This window comes from Citrus clementina, unplaced genomic scaffold, assembly GCF_000493195.1.
Source record: "Citrus clementina cultivar Clemenules unplaced genomic scaffold, Citrus_clementina_v1.0 scaffold_4, whole genome shotgun sequence".
NCBI lineage: Eukaryota > Viridiplantae > Streptophyta > Magnoliopsida > Sapindales > Rutaceae > Citrus > Citrus x clementina.
The window spans coordinates 17,595,602-17,617,158 of NW_006262274.1; the positions used below are offsets into that span (position 1 = coordinate 17,595,602).

The following is a 21,557-nucleotide window of genomic DNA, read 5'->3' on the forward strand; positions in this document are numbered from 1 at the left end:
TGCTAGAAAAGCTTTGAAAATTAACCATGCCAAGAAATTCCTACAACCGGCAAGTTTGCTATTGTCTACATATATATAGAAACTTTTCCAAGATCTTGCGTATATTGTGTTTTAACATATTATAAAATTAGCCATCCCTCCACTAAAAGGCAAAGGAGTATGAAAAAAGATTTGAAAGTGGTCTCTTTCTCTTTCTTTATGGAGCATTGCATAAGTAAGGAACCGCCACCACCACTGGCGGAGGAACGTTCAACTAAAAAGGCAAGATTTAGGAGTCACGGGAATGAAGATGAAAATCCACTTCCGCTATCTTTTAAAGATAAGTTAATGGAAGATCAGAATGATGGGGAAGAGGAACTTTTGGGTAGAGAAGAAGAATTGGAATTTGATCCTGAAGACGTTGTTATTAGTGAAAAGGGAAGCATCCCATCCATTTCCTTCTCAGAAAAGATCCAAGCACAGCTGGTGAAACCATGGAGAAACACGGTTGTTGTCAAACTTCTCGGGAGAACTCTTGGCTATCGGGCACTCTGCAACAAGTTAAATGAGGTTTGGAAAACGACCCAAGGTTTCTCTGTTATTGACCTGGAGAATGATTTCTTCCTGGTTAAGTTCAAAACAGAAGGGGACGCCCATTATGCTCTAACGCAAGGTCCTTGGACCATTCTCGGTCATTATCTCACTGTGCAACAATGGAACCCTCACTTCGATGGTTCCAGTGAAGATATTGAAAACATTGTTGCTTGGATCCGATTACCGGGAATCCCTCTACACTATTATCATAAAAGGGTTCTTCGCATGCTCGGGAATGTCGTTGGAAAAGTGATTCGAATTGATTACAATACCGAATCAATAACAAGAGGGAAGTTTGCACGTATTGCGGTTGAGGTTTCCCTTAAGAAACCTCTTTGTTCACAGTTTTTTCTCGATGGCAAAATGCAAAAAGTGGAATATGAGAATTTACCTGTTATTTGTTTTAATTGTGGGATTTATGGTCATAGGAATGAAAACTGTCATCAGCCCAACACAATGACAAGACAAACAAAGAGCTCAGAAAATAATAAGGATGGGAACAGTCACAGTAGTGGTGGTGGTGATCAACCGTCGTCCTCTACAATTACTCCGGCAAACCCTTCATTTGGGCCTTGGATGATTGTCAGCCGAAAAGGAAAGGGAAGAGTCAACAATGGAGGTGGCTATAATAATTTTTCCACTCGTCATCGAGATGCCAAATTTGAAGGGGGATCACGGTTTGAAGTGCTCGAAAAGGATAATGATGAGGATAGAATTTTTTCCCACCCTAGAGGCTACAATGGGCCCATAACCGAGAAGGATCAGCCAGCTTACCATTTTAAAATAAAAACCAAAAAGAATCTCAAGAAACCTACTACCACAAATAGCCATACAAACGTCAACTCTCCAGCTATGCAAAGTTTAAGTGAAAAAAAAGCCAAACACCCATGCTTGAAAGAGAACCTTGTTACCTCACCAACTCACATGCATGTAGAAACAGTGTCATGTTCACAGTCAAAAATCCATGCAACTTCAACCAATCTACCTATCCCCACCATTGTTCCCACTAGCTTGGACCCAGTAAAACACACGGCAATAAAATTTGTTTCTCGACAAGATTTTCATTCGAATTCTAAGGGGGTCAGTTTAGTTCCATCTTTACCAAATTTAGAGCTTGCTGATCCTAATATACTTATTGAAAATCGAGACAAACCCCCTGATGAGGATTTGGTAATAGATGCCAATGATGAAGATGACCCGGATGATGAGAGCTTTAAGGGTGAAGGTGAGGGAAGTGACTCAGAATCTGATGATAGCGGAACCTCTTTGGAAGATGAGGACAACATGGAATCAGAATGAAGTTCGGTTTGAACGGTTTCCTCCTATTATTCTCTTTATTTTAATGAATTTATCTATCCTTTTTTGGAATTGCCAAGGGGTGGCTTCACCGGGCTTTAGAAGAGCTTTTATCATAATGAATAAAATTTATAACCCTGATATTGTTGCGATTTTGGAACCTAAAATCAGTGGAGTTAAAGCTGATAACTTTATTAAACGTAGTGGTTTTGAGTCATCGCATCGAGTGGAAGCTGAAGGTTTTGAAGGGGGTATTTGGATTTTATGGAAAGAAGAATTCAGGATGGAGTTTGTTTTTAATCACAAGCAGTACATTCATTTTAAAGTCACAGATTTTTCTGGTAATTGGTCGTGGGTCACTGCCGTTTATGCTAGCCCCAACCCAAATTTGAGGAGGGAGCTATGGAGCAATCTTGACCTGGTAGCTAATTCAGTTACAGGACCATGGCTATTAGGGGGAGACTTCAACTCAATCCTACATGTTTCAGAGAAAAAAGGAGGTTCAAAAAAAGGCAATGGTGTTTGTAGACTGTTTAACAAATGGTTTCATGATAATCAGCTTATGGATCTACATTTTAAAGGGCCTTGTTTCACTTGGTCGAGGGGATCTCTCTTTAAAAGATTAGACCGAGCCATATGCAATGGCCAGTGGAATGTGTCTTTTATGGAAGCTGCAGTTTTACATCTTCCAAAAATTCATTCTGACCACCGTTTGATTCTTGTCAGATTTGGCCGTAGTTTGAAGAAAATGAATGTTATTAGGCCATTTCGTTTCTTGCACTACTACAAAAATGTAAAACAATGACACATACATTATGACGGTTTATTTAAAAAACCGTCATTAAAAATATTTAATGACGGTTATTATATGAACGGTCATAATATGTACTATTTATAATGACGGTTCTATTATAAAACCGTCATTAAATATCATGCCAAAATATAATTTTATTTTTAATGACGGTTACTTGTAAAAACAGTCATTATAAATTTCAAATTTTTAATGACGGTTCTATTATATAACCGTCATTAAATATCAAGTTATTATTTTTAATGACGGTTTTTTTATAAACCGTCATTAAAAGTCATTACATATTAAACTATTATTTTTTATGACTGTTCTATTATATAACCGTCATTAAATATCAAGTTATTATTTTTAATGATGGTTTTTTTTATAAACCGTCATTAAAAGTCATTACATATTAAACTATTATTTTTTATGACAGTTCTATTATATAACCGTCATTAAATATCAAGTTATTATTTTTAATGATAGTTCATAAAAAAAATCGTCATTAAAAATCTTTACATATTAAATTATTATTTTTTATGACGGTTCTACTATATAACCGTCATTAAATATAAAGTCATTATTTTTAATGACAGTTTTTAAACAAAACCGTCATTAAAAATCACTAATGACGGTTACATATATAAACTGTCATTAACTATAAAATGTTATTTTTCTTTCTATTCGATGACGGTTATTAAACACCGTCGTTAAAAATAATGTGTAATGTTATAATTAACTATAAAATTTGTGCAGTACATTTTTTTACTGTTAGGAGTTAGTTTGATCAAGGTTATTTAAGTACTAAACTGTTATAATTGAGCTTGTATGCATTTAAGTTCTTTATATGTAAATGACAATTATATCAATGTGTAATGTAAATTGAAATTTGCCAATGTGGCTTCAATTGTACAGTTTAGAATGTGAAAATAACTATCTAAATTTTAATTTAAAAAAAAAATTGAAGTATAGTAATTTTAAATTGTTATTTTTTTTTATTTTTACTCGTGCAAAAGATGACGGTTCTTATATAAGAACAGTCATCAAAGAGCGATATAAGATGACTGTTATGATACAAAACCGTCACTAAAAATTAATAGTTAATGACGGTTATTAAAAATCCGTCATTAAAAGTATATATTTAATGACGGTTATTGGCAAAAAACGGTCATTAAAACTTATGTACCTATAGCATATAATGACGGTTTATTAGAATAACCGTCATAATAAGTATACATTTAATGACGGTTTTTAAACCGTCATAAAAAATGTACCCCTTTTAATGTCGCTGCCTAAGATGACGGTTTTAAAACCGTCATCTTATGTCTTTTAAAATCGTCATTAAAGGCCAATTTTGTAGTAGTGTTGGCAGCTTGGTTGACGGACTAGTCTTTCCAATCTCTAGTGGCTAAGGAATGGTGCAACTCTAAGGGATATATTCGGGCTGCTCATGACTTTGTGGATAAAGTTAGTGTGTGGAATAAAGAGAATTTTGGGAATATTTTTAAAAGGAAAAGACGTTTATTGGCAAGATTAAATGGTATTCAACATGCTCTGGAGAAATTTGATTCAAACCGGCTTCTTGAGCTTGAGTCCAATTTGAAGATGGAACTTGAAACCATACTATCCCAGGAGGAGTTATTGTGGTACCAAAAGTCAAGGAGAGAATGGATTTCATGTGGGGATAGAAACACTGGTTTTTTTCACAGAAAAACAATAACGAGAAGAAGGAGAAACCGAGTGGATGCAATCCAGAGCAGCGAGGGTACTTGGATTTATAATAAAGAAGAGATCAAGTCCTATGCCATTGATTTTTTCTCTAAACTTTTTTCTTGTAATGATGAAGTGAGTTTTAATTTCCCGATTACTAATGCTTTTCCAAGAATTGATGAGTACAATTTAGTTGATCTTAGCAGAACTGTTCTTAACAAGGAAATTAAAGCTACAATTTTTGGAATGAACCCTCTAAAAGCTCCTGGAATTGATGGCCTTCATGCTCTCTTCTACCAGTCGCAATGGGATGTGGTGGGCTCATCAGTTTGTGAACTTGTGAGCAATATTTTTAAAGGCAATCCCTCCAGAGCTTAATAAGACCCTTATTGTCCTTATCCCAAAAACAAACAACCCCACCAACTTAAGGATGTTCCGTCCCATTAGCCTATGTCCAGTGATGTATAAAACTGTTACAAAAATTTTGGCAAATAGGTTAAAGGGAATTCTACCGGAGTTGATCGGACCAACCCAGACAAGCTTTGTTCCTGGAAGGCAAATTACAGAGAATATTGTGATGGCGCAAGAAATTATCCACACCATGAGAAACAAAAGAGGAAAAATCGAGCAGATGGCTATCAAAGTGGACCTTGAGAAAGCTTATGATCGGCTTAGGTGGGACTTCATTCATGATACTCTTAAGGATGTTGGACTGCCTAAAGAGTTTATTTGGATTACAATGGAGTGCATTACTACGGCTAGAATGCAAATTTTATGGGAAGAGGAGATCACTGAAGAATTCACTCCGTCTAGGGGAATCCGACAGGGTGACCCTCTTTCTCTTTATATTTTTGTTCTATGTATCGAGCGCCTTAGTCATGCAATTAATTTGGCAGTAAGAAATGGAAGTTGGTGTCCTATAAGTCTCTCGAGAAATGATGTTCCTCTTACTCACCTCTTTTTTGCGGACGACCTACTTCTTCTCGCTGAGACTTCTTGCAACCAAGCCCATGTGATCAATAATGTGCTGAATATTTTTTGTAGTTGTTCGGGAGAGTTGATTAGCAAATAGAAGACTTGGGTTTATTTCTCAAAGAATGTTACTGCAGAAAAGGCAAGGAAAATCAGTGATTCATTGGGATTTGCCGCTACAGATAATCTTGGCAAATATCTTGGAATGCCTTTACTTCACAACAGAGTAACAAAAGCCACTTATCAAGAAATTATGGATAATGTTGATAAAAAATTGTCTTGATGGAATGCAATGCATCTCTCCCTTGCTGGGAGAATTACTCTAGCTCAATCAGTAATTCAAGCGATCCCCATTTTTGCCATGCAAACAATAAGGATCCCTCATGGAATTTTGGATAAAATTGATCGGATTTCTTGAAGATTTATTTGTGGGAGCAAGAATGGAAGTCGTAAACTCAATTTGATTAATTGGGAAATGATCTGTTCTCCAAAAGCTGAAGGTGGTCTAGGTTTTAAAAATCTTACAAACATGAACAATGCTCTCCTCATGAAAATTAGATGGAATGTGCTAACCTCTACTCACAGTCACTAGATTCGGGTTTTGAGATCAAAATATGGGCTTGATTCAGATTCTATTCCCTCCAAGCTTGAGAATAAATGCAGCTCTAATCTCTGGAAAAGCACAAGCAGAATATGGGAGTATGTGTTGCAGGGCATGAGATGGTCGATTGGAAAAGGGAACAAGGTAAATTTTTGGCATCAAAGTTGGGTTTCGGAAGAGCTTCTCATTGCTAATCATATTATAAGTCAACTACCGGATGAATTGAAGAATAAATGTGTGGCAAATTTTGTGGGTATTGAGGGAAATTGGAATTGGAGCATGTTTGGTCATTTTCTTCCCAATCAGATTCTTCTCCAGATTGCAGCAATCAAACCACCTTCAGATGACAACAACGAGGATCAACCTTTTTGGGCTCACTCAAAATCAGGCAAGTTCACATCTAAGTCAGCTTATATCTCCCTTAATAATCCAATCTCCAATAATGATGCCCATATATGGAAATTGATTTGGCATTGGAAAGGACCCTAGAGGATTCGCATTTTCTTATGGTTGGTAATGCATGGAAGAATTAAAACAAAAGAGGAGCTATTTAAGAGGCACATCCAAATTTCTATGGACTGTGAATATTGTGGACAGGAAAAAGAAGATGTAATCCATGTTCTTCGTGATTGTGTTGTGGCAAAAAGAATTTGGAATCATTTGGTTCCAGGTATGTTCAAGCAATCCTTTTTCTCTCTTAATCTCCGTGCCTGGTTATGCTTCAATTTGGGCAAGGCTGGTATCAATAAGGTTGTGGATGAATGGGCCTGCTTATTTGGCGTTGCTGTTTGGAAAATTTGGTTCTGGCGCAACCAATTTATCTTTACTCACAATGCCCCTTGCTGCACTCAGATGGTCACGGAAATTAGATTGTGGGTTCATGATATCCATATTGCAAGAGCAGGTCTCAATGTTGTTCGTACCAGTAAAACCATCAAAGAAATTGGCTGGCAAGCTCCCTCGGAATCATTTTTCAAATTGAATACAGATGGTTCTCGATTAAAAAATAGGTTGGCAAGTGCTGAAGGATTAGCAAGGGACTGTTCTAGCAAATGGCAGTTTGGATTTGGCATGAACATTGGTCTCTGTTCGGTGACTTCTGCTGAATTATGGGGTTTGTTTCAAGGTCTTCATCTTGCGTGGAATCGGGGTATCCGGTACTTGGTGGCAGAGGTGGACAACCAATGTATCTTTCAACTTATCTCTTCCACAAGAACAGAGTCTAATGCACATCTTTCACTTAACAATGCCATCAAGGAGTTGATGAATAGAGATTGGCAAATTACAATAAAGCATATATATCAGGAAGCTAATTTTGCTGCTGATTTCATGGCCAAGTTGGCAGGATCTTTACCTCTCGGTTTTCATGATTTTGATAACCCACCAGAGGGTATTGGATATTGGTTATGTAATGATATGTATGGGAATACTATTCCCCGCTCTGTTTTATCCTAATCTTTATTAGGCCCCATTGTATAAAAAAATATATTATAAAATTAGCCTAACAAGTTTAACAAATTATATATAGATAGAGTAGTTTTCCAATCAGAGATCCTTGACTTTAATAAAGTCAGGGATTAACTAAAAGATAAAAAAAATTAGATTTTAATACATTACATGACAAAATACAGTGCATTAGAGTATATGTTTATTTTGTCTTTTAACTAATCCCTAATTGAAAAACTATATATATATATATATATATCAATTGAGAATGGTTATAATGAAATATTTTGATGCTAATTTTTTGCGAACTAAAAAAATAAATAAGTTAGGCGATATAATAAATGAGACACAAATAAATTACATAGTTCAGTACTTGGTTGACATCCAAAAGTATAAAAAGAATAGTTTCACTATTCAATGAGAATTACAATAAAGGTTTTTTTTTAATAGCTATTTGCTTGTATCCTTATACATCAAGAGTTCTTTTTTTTTTTTATAATACAATTTAGATTCCGAATCATCGATAACTCCTTATTCTGATGATCTTTATCATTTAATTTGATACTAACATTTATCTCCTTCTTAAATTGAGCTTTATTCGATATCAACGTTTATCTCCGACATTTATCTCCGATTTAAACTCAAATTGGGCTTAAGGAGCTTCTAGATTTTTCTATTGGGCTTAGACAAGGCTTCAAACTATTGGACCTTAATAACTTATTTGCCACGATTGTGCTCGTGCTCTCCTGCAGTCATGTTTATTTGACTTATTAGCTTCTTTCTAATGAGCTTTTATACTCTCATGCTATCATGCTTTTCATACTCTCATGTAATCGTGGTTATTTGACTTATTAAGCTTCCTACTTCTAGGCTTCATGCTACCATATTCTCATGCTCTGGTGTTGTCATGCTCTCATGTAACTATGTTGATTTGACTTATTAAACTTCTTGTTACTGAGCTCTCATGCTATCATGTTTTCATACTCTCATGTAGTCGTGCTTATTTAACTTATTAAGTTTCCTGCTGCTAGGCTTCATGCTACCACATTCTCATGCTCTTATACTTTCATGTTCTCATGCTCTCATATAACTATGCTAATTTGACTTATTAAACTTCATGTTACTGAGCTCTCATGCTATCTGACTTTCACACTCTCATATAGTCGTGCTTATTTGACTTATTAAAATTCCTTCTACTAGGCTTCATGCTACCATATTCTCATGCTCTCATGCTTTTATGCTCTCGTGTTGTCATGCTTATTTGACTTATTAAATTTCTTGTTACTGAGCTCTCATGCTCTCATGCAGCTGTGATCTCCCACAGTCATGCTCTTATGTAGTTGTGCTTATTTGACTTATTAAACTTCTTGCTCCTAGGCTCTTGTGCTATCATGCATTTGTGCTCTCATTCTCTTATTCTATCATGCTCTTGTGGTCTCTTCTCACTGTTCTCTCTTGTAGTCATGTTTTTATATAGCTGTGCTTATATGACTTACTAACCTTCATGCTACTAAGCTCTCATACTCTTATGCTTTCATTTTCTCATATAGCTATACTTATTTGACTTGTTTAGCTTCCAAAGCCCTCATGCTCTCATGCTCTCATGTAGTTATGATCTCTTATAGTCATGCTTATTTGACTTATTAAGTTTCTAGGTACTGAGCTCTCTCACTATCATACTCTCAATCCTCCTGTAGTTGTGCGCTCTCTTGCAATCGTGCTTATTTGACTTATTATGTTTCTCATTACAACAAAATAGACTGTTGATATAATGACATATTATCTTATCATAGCTATTTGTTGAGTTGTTATTGTTTTAATAATTTTAAAATTTGAGAATTAGATATTGTACGATTATCACAGTTGTTAGTTATCTCCAATGAACTGTACATATCAAGGTATTACACTTGTACAGTTAACTTTCTTCAGTGTCTTTTATGTGTTGTTATTATATATGGTACTTATTACATACAGTTTTGGTTATTATATATAGTTTCGATTAACAAATGCATTGTCTATTAAATTCACCAATTCTCTCTTAAATTGGTTGATACCAAACATAATAAACATTCCAATTCTTTGTACATGATCACTCCAATAATCCCACAACTATCCTAGCTAGTTTCAATTCACCTATGCTGTCTAGTGACAACACAACGGCACTTTTTTTTGTGTGGGGGGGGGGGGGGGGGGGGTGTGAATATTCCCAGCTTATTGAAAAATCCAAATAGTTCATTTGATGGTCCTGTTGCTTCAAAGATAATCGATTCTCTTTACTCATTTCATGTAAAAACTTTATTTATTAGTTTTCTGGAATCAATTGTACATATCAAAGTAATGCACTTGGTACTTTATTCAACGCCTTTTATATTGAATTGAGAGGCGCCGTTTTTAACCATTTTATAAACAAATTAGCTACGCTGAAGATTATGATTAGTGATGATTAATTATATCAAGCCGTCGACACATCCTTCAATTTAAAGAATATTGGAGAGGGAACAAAATTTGGTTAAAAAAAAAACCTAGGGGCTGCCATTTTTTTTTTAAACATAAAGAAAGAAAATAACAATAGTAATAAAAGAGATATGAGTGCATATGGAATTGCATATAAAGAGAAGATAGTTGCATGAAATAAGAAAGCAAACCAAAATTAGGCCATGGAGGAGCAAGCAGAAGTGAAGCTGCTGGGTCGATGGTTCAGTGTCTTTTCAGCGAGGGTGGAATGGGCACTGAAGCTCAAGGGAATCAAATAGGTGAAAATTGAAGAAGATACTACCAACAAGAGCTCTCTGCTTCTTAACTCCAACCCAATCTACAAGAGAATCCCGGTTCTGTTTCATAATGAAAAATGCTTCTCGGAATCACTTGTTATTATTGAATACATTGATGATACTTGGAAGCACAATCCATCAATATTGCCTCAGGATCCTGCTGAGAGAGCTGTGGCACGTTTGTGGGCTAAGTTCGTTGATAAGAAGGTATATATACATGTATCATATTATATCTTCTGATGATGATCATCTCTCATCCCCCGTCTCCTTTTAATTTTCATTGCATTTTTAGACACCTACCAATTGGATAATGAACATTCAAATTCATCTTTTCCTTTCTACTTCCGTATTTCTTTTCTTTAAAGGAGGGGTGCGCAGAACTCAAAACAATTTGTTAAGTCCCTACCACCTCTAGCATTCATACTCGAGTGGGCAGTTAAATAAGTTGCTTGAAAATCACTCCAACTTCCACCCATAAAATAAAATTACGAAATAATTTACTTGAGTCACATACATCAACAAAATTAAATTTCAACTCCGAGTTCATAAATAACTGCAATTATGAATATACTTTATTTTTTCGTCAGCTTCTTTGTCCTTGTTTCAATTTACCAATTAATTTTCATAATTTAAATATTAGTATGAATGCAAATGACCTTGTAATATCTCCCGCTCACAGAAGTTTTAAGAAACGTCATATTCTCGAGAGGAGAGCGACAAGAGAGGCAGGTGAAGCAAATTAAAGATGCCATGGAAGTTATTGAGAAAGTGCTAATGTTGGAGCTCAAAGGCAAGAAATTCTTTGGAGGAGATGCCGATGTCGGGTTAATCGACATCGTATTGGGTTGGTTGCCCATATGGCTGGACGCCATTGGAGAAGCTGCTGCTCGCACTCAAATTATATTTGACTCTCAGAAATATCCTTGCTGGGACAAATGGACGAAGAATTTTTCAGAGTTGCCATTTGTCTACCACCGAGGGATAAATTGGTAGTGCACTTTAAACAACTTCGCAAACTTATGCGAGCTTCAGCAGCAAGAGTTGCCAGTAAAATATAATATCAGAGCAGTTCGTTTCTCACATTTCATCAGACAATTAATTTCTTGCTGTTAATAAGTTAGTCGGGATACGTTCTTAGTTCTTATTTCAACCATCTAACTATGGCGTTATTGTTAATTATTTTTAAGTTTTATTTTCTCAAGATCACGTCTTGCCTGTAATGTTACACATGTTTAATTAAATGGACTGATTTAAAATCCTTAATTTTGGAGAGATTGTGGTCATTTTTTTTCTCTACAATTTTTTGCAATTTCTTGCAACTTCAAGCATCACAAGTAGTGTTAGACATCTCAGAATTATTGCTATTATTTTTAAATTTTATCTCTGTCATTCATTTAATAGATAGTGAAATAATTATGTAACTAATTTTTTTATTAAAAATTATCAAACCATGAGAAAGATCGAGTAAAAGAATTTTAATTATATTTCTTTTGGATTGGGGTGTGTAATCATGTTTAAAAGAAAGCGACGTATGTTTGTGAAGGGTGGTAATGGAGATAAATAATAAATTTATTTGGGTGCAAATTTTAATTAGAGACAAATTAGGACTGTTATAAATGTTAAAAGAAAATTGTATTTTTTTGTTTAGAAAAAAAAAATGTCTTCTTGTGATGCATTCTAAAATCTATCACCTTTCAATTGTCCAGCTGATAAGCGGTTGGTTTTTTTTTTTTTTTTTTTGAATATTACATTAATACACTACAAATATTGTAAAATTTACAAGTAGAAGTATTGCAAAAAATTCCAATTGGGTCGTAGATTAAAAAAAATAAATAAATATGAAAACGTAGAAAAGTTAGATTAAAAAAATAATAATAAGAAAACGCGCAAACGGGTTGTAGTATTCTGCACCGGCTGGAGGAAAAACCTAATCCGGTAAATTATTCTTGTCTCGGCTCACGGTTGTATTCTGCACCGAGTGGAGAAAAAACCTAACTCCGTAAACAAACAGGTGGTCTCTTAAACCCTTTTTGGCTCCATCTAAAACCCTTCTCTTCAAAACGACCAACCGTTTTTTCTTTAATTTTCTTCGCCAATAATCCTCTAGCATTTGCAGAGTAAATATGGAGTGAAAATTACTAAAAGAAAAAAAAAATTATCAGTACACGGTGGCTCCCTCACTCCTTCTCTGCTCTCCTTTATTGGAGTCTCCATGCATCGGAGCTCTCCCAAGTTTCTACGGTTAGTCATTGCTCTTCATCCCTCAACACTAACTTTGATAATTTTTTTTTTCCCAATTCATTTAAATAACTTTTTAATTTTAAATATTGGTCTCCCAAGTTCCTTTTTCTCAAATGTAGAATAAGATTGATGTTAATGGATTTGCTCTTTGTTGAAGCCAATTGAAGATTTTTATACATTCTGTGGCCTGTTAAAAAAATGAATAGAAAAGTTTCTTAGGATTGCCAATACTAAATCTTGAGTGTGTATGCATTGGTAACAAATAAAAAAGAAGTGGGATGAACAGTTTTGTGACATGGGTTTTAATAGGTATTTGGGTTTGCCAAGTAATGCTTGATTGTTTAATTATTATTATTATTATTTTGACTTGTTTTATATTGTTTGTTGTTGTCTGTTATGTGCTTTGTGTATTTGAGAGATGCCCTCCATATAAAGGTGCATTGCCGGAGATTCTCGTGCCTCCTCTCAAGGGCAGACCTCATGTCATGCAATAGTCTGAGTCTGTTTATGCATAAATCATCTGCTGCAGTCTGTTCTTTGAAGCAATTATTTTGTGCTCCTGTGGCAGAACTTTGTATTGCTGCACATTTATTTATTGAACATTCTGTTGCTGCTGTGCTTCAGTTTGATGATTTTGTGGTTTCTATTTTGAATTAAAATTTGTAATCTAAATCATTTCTGTGGTCCTTCTTGACATTTGTTAATTCTTCTTATGACAGAGAAGAATTTGCTTCTTGCGTATCCCTTATCGTTCAACCTTCATATAACAAGTGCAGAAGTAGCTATAGAATTGGTGTTCTTGTTGCTGATTGTTCCAATTCGAGAACCTACTGCACTCATAATTTGTTAGAACCAGGTAGTGTAAAGCATTCCTCAAACATTCAAGTTTTCAGTGATTCCTCTAAAAGCTTTTCAAGCTATATTGGTAATTCTCCGAGCTTTTTATCTGGTGAAAGTCATTCTATTCTTCAGTCAAGTAGTCTTCAGCATTGGTTCAAAAATTGGCAAAAACTGAGAAAGCATAAGCTCACGGCTAGCACTTTTGCTGGGGCAATTGGTTTTTGGCCTCGCAGGAGAGTTCAGCTCTGGCTAGAGAAAATTGGGGCAATTGAGCCATTTTTGGGTAACCTAGCAACGTGTTGGAGCAATATCAAAGAAGAGGACGCTCTTGAAAGATACAAGCTGATAACCGGAAATACTGTTTACTTTACAGAATTTCAGGTCTACAGAGATAAAAGCCGAGATGATGATTGGCTAGCAGCTTCACCAGATGGGTTGGTTGATAGGTTTGTTTATGATTTGCCTTCGGGTGGAGTTCTAGAGATCAAGTGCCCCTTCTTTAACGGAGAATTGACGAGGGCTTCCCCTTGGAAGCGGATCCCTCTTTACTATATTCCACAAGCTCAGGGTTTAATGGAAATCTTAGACAGGGATTGGATGGATTTTTATGTTTGGACTCCTAATGGCAGCAGTCTCTTTAGGGTATACCGAGATCTAGAATACTGGGATGTTATGAAAATGGCGCTTTCTGATTTCTGGTGGAAACATGTCCAGCCAGCAAGGGAGATGTGCAGTAAATATGTAATTTCAGATCCTCTTAAACAACTAAAACCTCTAAAACCAACTCCTAGACATGAATTATGGAGTTATTTAGTTTATGACAGCAAACGCATCATTGACAACTCAAGTTTACTGGTGCGTGAAATTGGTGGGAAACTGCAAAATTAATTGTCTGGATGTCCAAGTTTTGTTTATGTCAACGTCTGTGGTTTAAGGTAAAGGTACTTCATAATCTTATCTGCATGTACCCGGAACAATGTTTATGAGAAATTGAAAAAATTTGTACATCAGGATATCTCACAGCCTTCACAGGCAGAGATAAGAGAGATTCACACAAAGTAGTTGTTGACCAAGGTGCAGGGCTGAAGTTGCTCAAAGATAAGATATTTTTCTGATTTTTGCACCTTGATGACAGTTGTCCTGTATCCTGGTCTTGTTTTTGCCCCCAAGCATTGCAATTTTTCAATTATTGTGAACTCTAGTTTCTGAAGGAAGGGTTTTACTAGAATTGAGGACATGTGATGATCTTGTACTCTCCGCTGTCATGCAAGAATCATTAATTTCTTGGGGTCTAGAATTTGGGAGACTCTGCTGTAGGCTGATTTGTGGATTACGGTTTCTTGAAAGAAACCAACCCTACATGATCCTAGGAGAGCTCTTATGCCTGATTTGATAGGATTTATGAAGATCAGATTCCCCATATACCCGTAAACCATGGGAGGTTGAAAGTTCTGGTGATTGGTTACTTCGTGGAGGAAGAGCCATGTCCTGTCTATTGCTAATGACTGTTTTGGGCTCATGCTTTACCAAGAAATGATTGTATTCTGGTTGCATGGCTTGGTTTATTTCTTGCATTTCAGTCTAGGTGACATGACGGGACAAGATAAGGTAGAGAAAAAGTGGAAATGCAATGCATACATATATAAAGTATGCAAATGTTTTTTTCCTTTAGATGCATGTTAGAAGGAAGCAGTAAATTCTTCTGGTAAGTGACAGAACAAGTTAGTGGAAATCAAAACTTCAGAAGTTGAGATGTTGCTGCATTCTAACGATTCTGGTTTTGTTAAGCCCTTCTTCTCCCACTTCTTTTTTATTTTGAACATGTCCAAATCTGTAATATCTGCTACTGAGCAAGTAATGTATGTATTGCTGCATTTGAACCCACTACTGGCTTGATTGACCATGATTCTTACCTCTTTAAGGTTTTTATTTTCATACTTATTAGAAAAAAATGGTTTTTATTTCATCTTTTTTCTCTGGAGTTCTTTTATTTAACTTGAGAAATTAAGTGGGTCTTTGGCCATTGCTAAACAATCAGGTTATCTTTAGCGGTGTAGTTGTTATTACAATCCTTGTGCTGGAGATTTTTTCTTTTGGTCCTTTTATCTTAATTCCTTATAATAAGAAACAAAACATAGAAACTTGTATAACTATTTGACCTGGATTGTTGACTGGTTCAGGTTAGAGTAATAGGGGCATCCTCATTGTCGTTGACAGCTTGTTCAATTTTTGTGAACCCCATACTATTTTATATTATAAATACAAGTCTTTTTTTCTTATGTAAAGAAACAAAATGTAGAGATAGAGAGAGAGTATCATTTGTTTAAATCATGTTACTATGCCATATATTTGTATCCGTATGTCTGGGGCAGTTCTAATGTTGATGGTATGTTGCATTTTGTGCATCATTATACTACATGAATTGAATTTATCTCATTGATGTTCCGTTGCTTATATGTGATCAAGTCTGTGTTATCAAATTTACATATGATTTGAGCACCTTGGCTGTTAATTCCACATTTTCATTTCATTTGTTACAAAATGTTGTGGGCTGTTTCATAATCAAATTCAAAGCCTATGACTGAAACCAGCCCTTGATCATTTTAAATGCATTTGACAACACATTTTTTCAGCACTTAATAATTTCAGGTGTTTGATAAGACTTGATAATTAAAAAAAATTGCTTAAAAGACCAATTAGGATTTTTTTCCTTATTTATTTATTTTTTTCATTTTTTAGTTCTTCGTTTACTATAGTGATGCTAAATTTTCTTTTCTGTCATTGCTACTGTTTTATATTCATTTTCATTTTCAATGTACAAATTATTATATTTTCATTTCCAATGTAAGTTTAATTAATCGTCCCTTTCATATTTTAAATTATATGATCTCTCATGTTTTATACATCAGATCATTAGAAAATTCAAGTTTCAATCTTTCATCTCATGAACTTTAGCAATTATCATTTCAGTACTAGTAATTCAACCAAAGTTTTCAGCTATTATTCCCACTATTGTTAGATATCTAAAGAGTTGTTCCATGGCAGTGCTATTGTCATGTTTGATGTTTCCATAAGGAGTGCTTTCAGTATTCTCATAGCAAGGAGAGAATGTATCATCCTATCAGTTGGTGAGCTTATCTCTTCTTATAATTGAAAGATTTCAGTCAATGTCCTAACATATTCAGTTTGAATTAACATTTTGTCATTTTGGAAAATTTTCAAGTTTCTAGATTGATTTAAATGCCAGAACAAATTTAAAGCCATGACTCTAGAAGGATCAGCTAATGTTTGCTTGCAGATCCACTTACATTAGAGGTCAGCATTCATGTCTCTGTTGTTGAATGCATAATTTAAGTTGGATAGTTCTCTCTTTCTTGGAAATGCCTTGTGCACTGTTATGTAACATGAATCATGAAGTTTTGGTTGTTTGGGAGCCACTCAATTTCTTGAAATCCTTTATTTTCAAAGTGAATGATTGCATAAAAAAGTACAATTAACAATCAAATACTTGTATTTAGGACCTTCCAAGTTAGATTAACTTGCTATGAGATGCCAATTTATTTAGGCATTTGTTACTGGAATTAGGTCTTTTTGGAAGTGTTATACAAGTCATATTTTAATTTGTAGCTTGCATATTTTCAGGATGACTCCCAGTTGAAGGATATCCAACTTCTGACTGCTGTTGCAGCAGGTAGTAGCTGATGGACTTCACTGTTCAACTCCTAATGGTGTTGTATATGGAGCATCGAAGAAAAAATTATGACAGTTCATACCTATTGTAAAGTACAGGAATTTTGAATTTAAGAAACAAGTGTGATAGTTCATATCCGTTGTAAAGTACGGGAATTTTGAATTTGAAAGTAGGGCATCTTGAGGCGTTATGATTAATTATGGGAAGCTGCATCTTTTTTTTCGCTGGCTTTTCATGCTGAGGAACATAACATTTGTGGAAGGTGTGCCCAGATTTGGGGCTACAAAAGTTTTTGAAGAATATTATCTGCATACTTAAGTTGCATATGCTGTCATAACCTTATGGATTAAACAGAAAAAGAAAATGCTAATAACCGTAGATATGCATTCATAGGAAACTGACCTGCTTCCCAGCAACTAGGCATATGAAACTGAGAAAAGCAGCAGTTATTGGTACAGCTATACTGTCACAGCCAGATTCACGCCTTTTCAATTTATATTTAAGGATCATACTAATGTGCATCTGTAGGGCATACGTTGAGGGCATCCTGTGTTACCACCATTAAACATGGCATTGATATATTATCTTTTTGAATTTTGTGGTACCAGCAAATACCTTTTAACATATGCTTTTGAAAGTAGACAAACAGTCGAGCCTTTATCTTACTCTGGGGCATACGTGCACCTTCAATGGGTTCTTCATTACAACTGTAAACTCATGCCTCTCTGATAAATCAACCTCACCTCCATCCACAGCCTTCCACTCAAAACACCAAATCAGATTTGCTATAAAATACTCCAAATGAAGCATAGGCAAACCAAGTCCAGGACAAATCCTCCTTCCAACACCGAAAGGCATTATCTTAATCCCTCTACTTCCTGTTATATCAAACACCCTTTCACCATTGTTGTCACCACTCAGAAATCTCTCAGGATTATATAGAAATTCTTCCTATTTTTTGGTGGAATGTAGGCAGAGGCATACGTTATATGCATTGAGAAGATATGAAGGTAATATCCTTCAGAAATGGGAGGAGATTTTGGCATTTCTCCTTGTTTGGAAGTCGCAAGTGTATTGTAATTCACGTTGATTTTAACGAAAGATTATTTGTTTTATAGGAAGAAAAAAATTAAATAAGACGCTTAAAAAAGTCCTTAATGTTCAAATTTTTAAACATAGTTAGAAGGGGATTGATTATAACTTTTAAGGTATAATATATCTGTTGTTATGAATTATTATGGAATCCACCCAATAAATGAAAGCACCATTTGTGATTAATCGGCTCGCCACTTTGAAAGTGGATTCACCACTTTGAGTTTTATAAACATATATTCTCACCCACTCCACTGAGGCACCAACTATATATACAGTTGTAGTTTGAGCAAAATGTAGAACTTGGAAAATGAGCTTATCTTTGTCTATTGATCTTCTTTAAAAATCTTTGCAATATTGTAGTAACATAAATAAAGTTTTGTTACAAATTTTCTTATCCAATTCTAAAGGATTTGCTTCCAAATTTATGGTACACAATTCTTTCAAATTTATAGCATATGTTATTTTTTTTATTAGAACTAGTTCTTCTTCGGAATATTTTGATAATTAGCATCTTTATTTTGGTCAGTGAAGTTGTGATTGGATGTCTTGAATGCTCATGTGTATGCTTATTTAGTAGCACCCTACCAAATATTTGTTATAGAATTTGAAAACATATAAAACATGGATGAAATTTTGAAAACAAAAATCTTCAAAAATACAGCACAAAACCAAGAGAATCATTAAAGACAAAACACATCTTGATATTTTACATTATATATAATTAATGAATCATTATTTAATAAGGGTTCTTTTATTTTAATATATTAAGGAAAAATTAAAAGAAAAAAAATTCAAATACACTGCATTGAGACATATATTTTTTTCTTTTCTCTTGCGTCTATTCCTAAGATCCTTTATTGAAAGGTCACCCTATAAAAAATATATTTATTTTATTTCCATGTAAATTTTATTTGGATCTAGGACATATGTGAGCCCGCAATGGAGTTTTCATAACCACAGTGAATTCGTGCTTCTCTTCCAAATCAACATCATCTCCATCCACAGGCTTCCACTCATAGCTCCAGATCAAATTAGCCACGAAGTACTTCAAATGAAGCAGAGCCAAGCCAAGGCCAGGACACATCCTTCTTCCAACCCAAATGGCATCATCTTTATCTCTGAGCTCCCTCTTAAATCAAACATTTCCTCACCATTTTGTTCACAATTTAGAAACCTTTCAGGCTTAAAAGCCATTGGATCATCCCATACCCTGGGGTCCCCCCCAATATCCACCAGCATGAAACGTAATGTAGCAATTTTCGGAACCAAAAAGCCATTAAATACTATATCATCTGTCACAGCATGTCCTGACAGGAAGTGAAACGGAGGATGGCGCCTTAAAGTTTACAAAATTACTGCTTTCAAATATGGCATCTTCGGCAAATCATCCTCCATCACCTGTCGAGAAAAGTAAGATTAAAAGATACATCAGTGGTTTTGACGCATGTTTTAACACTTTTTGCCAATGGACTAATTCTACCTCAAATTATCTCCAGAATACAACAAAATTAGAATATGGCAATTAAGTTGTATTCGACTATTCTCGAAACACTATTAATGAACGGATAAACTTCAAACTTCAATCACTCCTAGATGGAATGACCATACTCATTTTACCTTTAAAAATGTGAAAACATCAATCTACCCTTATTTTCATTCAAAAGATGAGGATAAATGATGAATGAAGGGTGCTTCAATGTTTTTTTTTTTTTAATTCTTTTATCTCTTCTTCATAGTAAATATGATAAATTAATGTTTTCACATTTTTAAAGATAAAATTGAAGATTATCATAGGGAGTAAATTGAAGTTGACACTTTATGGAAGGGGTAGCATTGATAAAATTAAGACAAAAGAGTTGGTTTTTTTTTTTGGGGGGGGGGGGGGGGGCGCGGTGCGGCGGAGGATATCAAATTGTACATTATCTTAGACTCGGAGAACGTTCATTTGTACAAAGGAGAGTAGTTTATGCAAATAAATTAGTACTCCAGTGTGTCTGAGTACTAATTAAAATACTAATTAAAAATATTATCTTTTCATAAACATTTTTAAAATAACATAATCCTTATCCTATTAATTGAAATCTATTCAAAAATAAGGAAATAACAATAAGAATCACCTGTCTCTTGGCATCTCCAAGGACCCCTTTAATCTCTTTGAATAGCTTCTCCTGAACATGTGGGTACTTGACTAAATTTGCCATGACCCATTGCAATGATGTTGTTGTTGTAGCAGTGCCACCGTCGAGAAACTCCGAACACAAACTCATAATCTCATTATCATCAAGCTGTCTCTTCTCCTTCGGGAGTTGCAGATCAAACAAAGTATCAACATACGCTAATACATAATCATCATCATCATCATCTTCTTTTGCATGGAAGCTTAATCTTTCCTCTTTCAGCTTCCTTCGCTCTCTAATCAATGGCATCAATACGTTGTCTTGTTGCTTTCTTATTTGGCAAAACTCCTCCCATAACTTCCGAAACACAATCTTTGTGACCCTTGGACAGAAATTTAGTACATTAAATCTTTTTAGATTCAGGACCATCAAACGCTGAACATCCTCAACTTCTATAATCTTCTTCTCATCAAGCTTGTCACCAAAGCACATCAGAACCAACAAGCTAAACATAACAAACAGAAAATGGTCAAAAACCCCAACTGCGGTAGCATGATCATCACCATTTTTGGCATTGGCCAGCTCAGAGTTAAGACGGTCTAAGAGAATTTGCAACACCCACTTGCGAGCACGCCAATAAGATCTCACTGGCGGAGGAGATAGGATCTCAGAGGTCAAGTTACGGCGCAGGAAGCGCCACGTTGGTCCATAGGCGGCAGTGTTGATGTTATGCTGCTTGCTACTAGTGATTTTCGCAATGGCAGTGGCTGGGGGCCGGTTTGCAAAAACAGCCGAGTTCTGAATCAAGGCCTGGTGAATGAGGAAGCGATCTGCGATGATGATGGCAGGCCTAGAGCCGATATGGAGGGTGATTAAGGGGCCATATTTGCTGTGAAGAGTTCGGATGATTGTTTCAAGTTCGACTAGAGACTTTATGACCAATAGAAACTTGCTAATGATGGGAAGTTTTGAAGGGCCTGGAGGAAGCTTGTAAGTTTGATTTTTGTAAGAATTAATAAGGTTGATGAATGTCTTGATGAAAGCAGAAATGCAGAGAAAGATGAGGATGGTGAAACAGGTTTCCATCTTTGGGAAAAAAAAAATTAAGGGAAGAATGAGTTTGTTGGGAGTAGGATATAAGAAGACTATGAAGATTGAAGAAGATATATTAGTTTCCATTCTTGGATCTGACGTTAATGAGTTTTACATTTAATATAATTGTATCTTGTCTCTTATCTGGATCTGATTCAGTAACAATAATGATATAGATTCAGGTTCTCAGACTTCAAACTGCCTTATAATATATTATGATAGTTTTCATTTATTTATTTTTTACTGTTTCCCAAATTTCTCGATGGAAAAATAATGTTAGATAGGATCCGAATTGCCTAATAAATGTTAGTCATCTTTT

General features: G+C 35.1%; 1 protein-coding gene and 1 pseudogene across 1 annotated transcript; one reads left to right on the top strand and one right to left on the bottom strand.

Annotated features, from left to right (window-relative positions):
* The first annotated feature begins 12,237 nt into the window (after positions 1-12,237).
* Positions 12,238-14,349, top strand: LOC18045341. Its single transcript, XM_006437325.2, has 2 exons — positions 12,238-12,403; positions 13,123-14,349. Exons 1-2 carry the CDS (start codon positions 12,375-12,377, stop codon positions 14,129-14,131), a joined length of 1,038 nt encoding a protein of 345 aa, XP_006437388.1. The 5' UTR covers positions 12,238-12,374; the 3' UTR covers positions 14,132-14,349.
* A 3,242-nt stretch (positions 14,350-17,591) lies between these two features.
* Positions 17,592-21,232, bottom strand: LOC18045343 (annotated as a pseudogene).
* Positions 21,233-21,557: the final 325 nt, after the last annotated feature.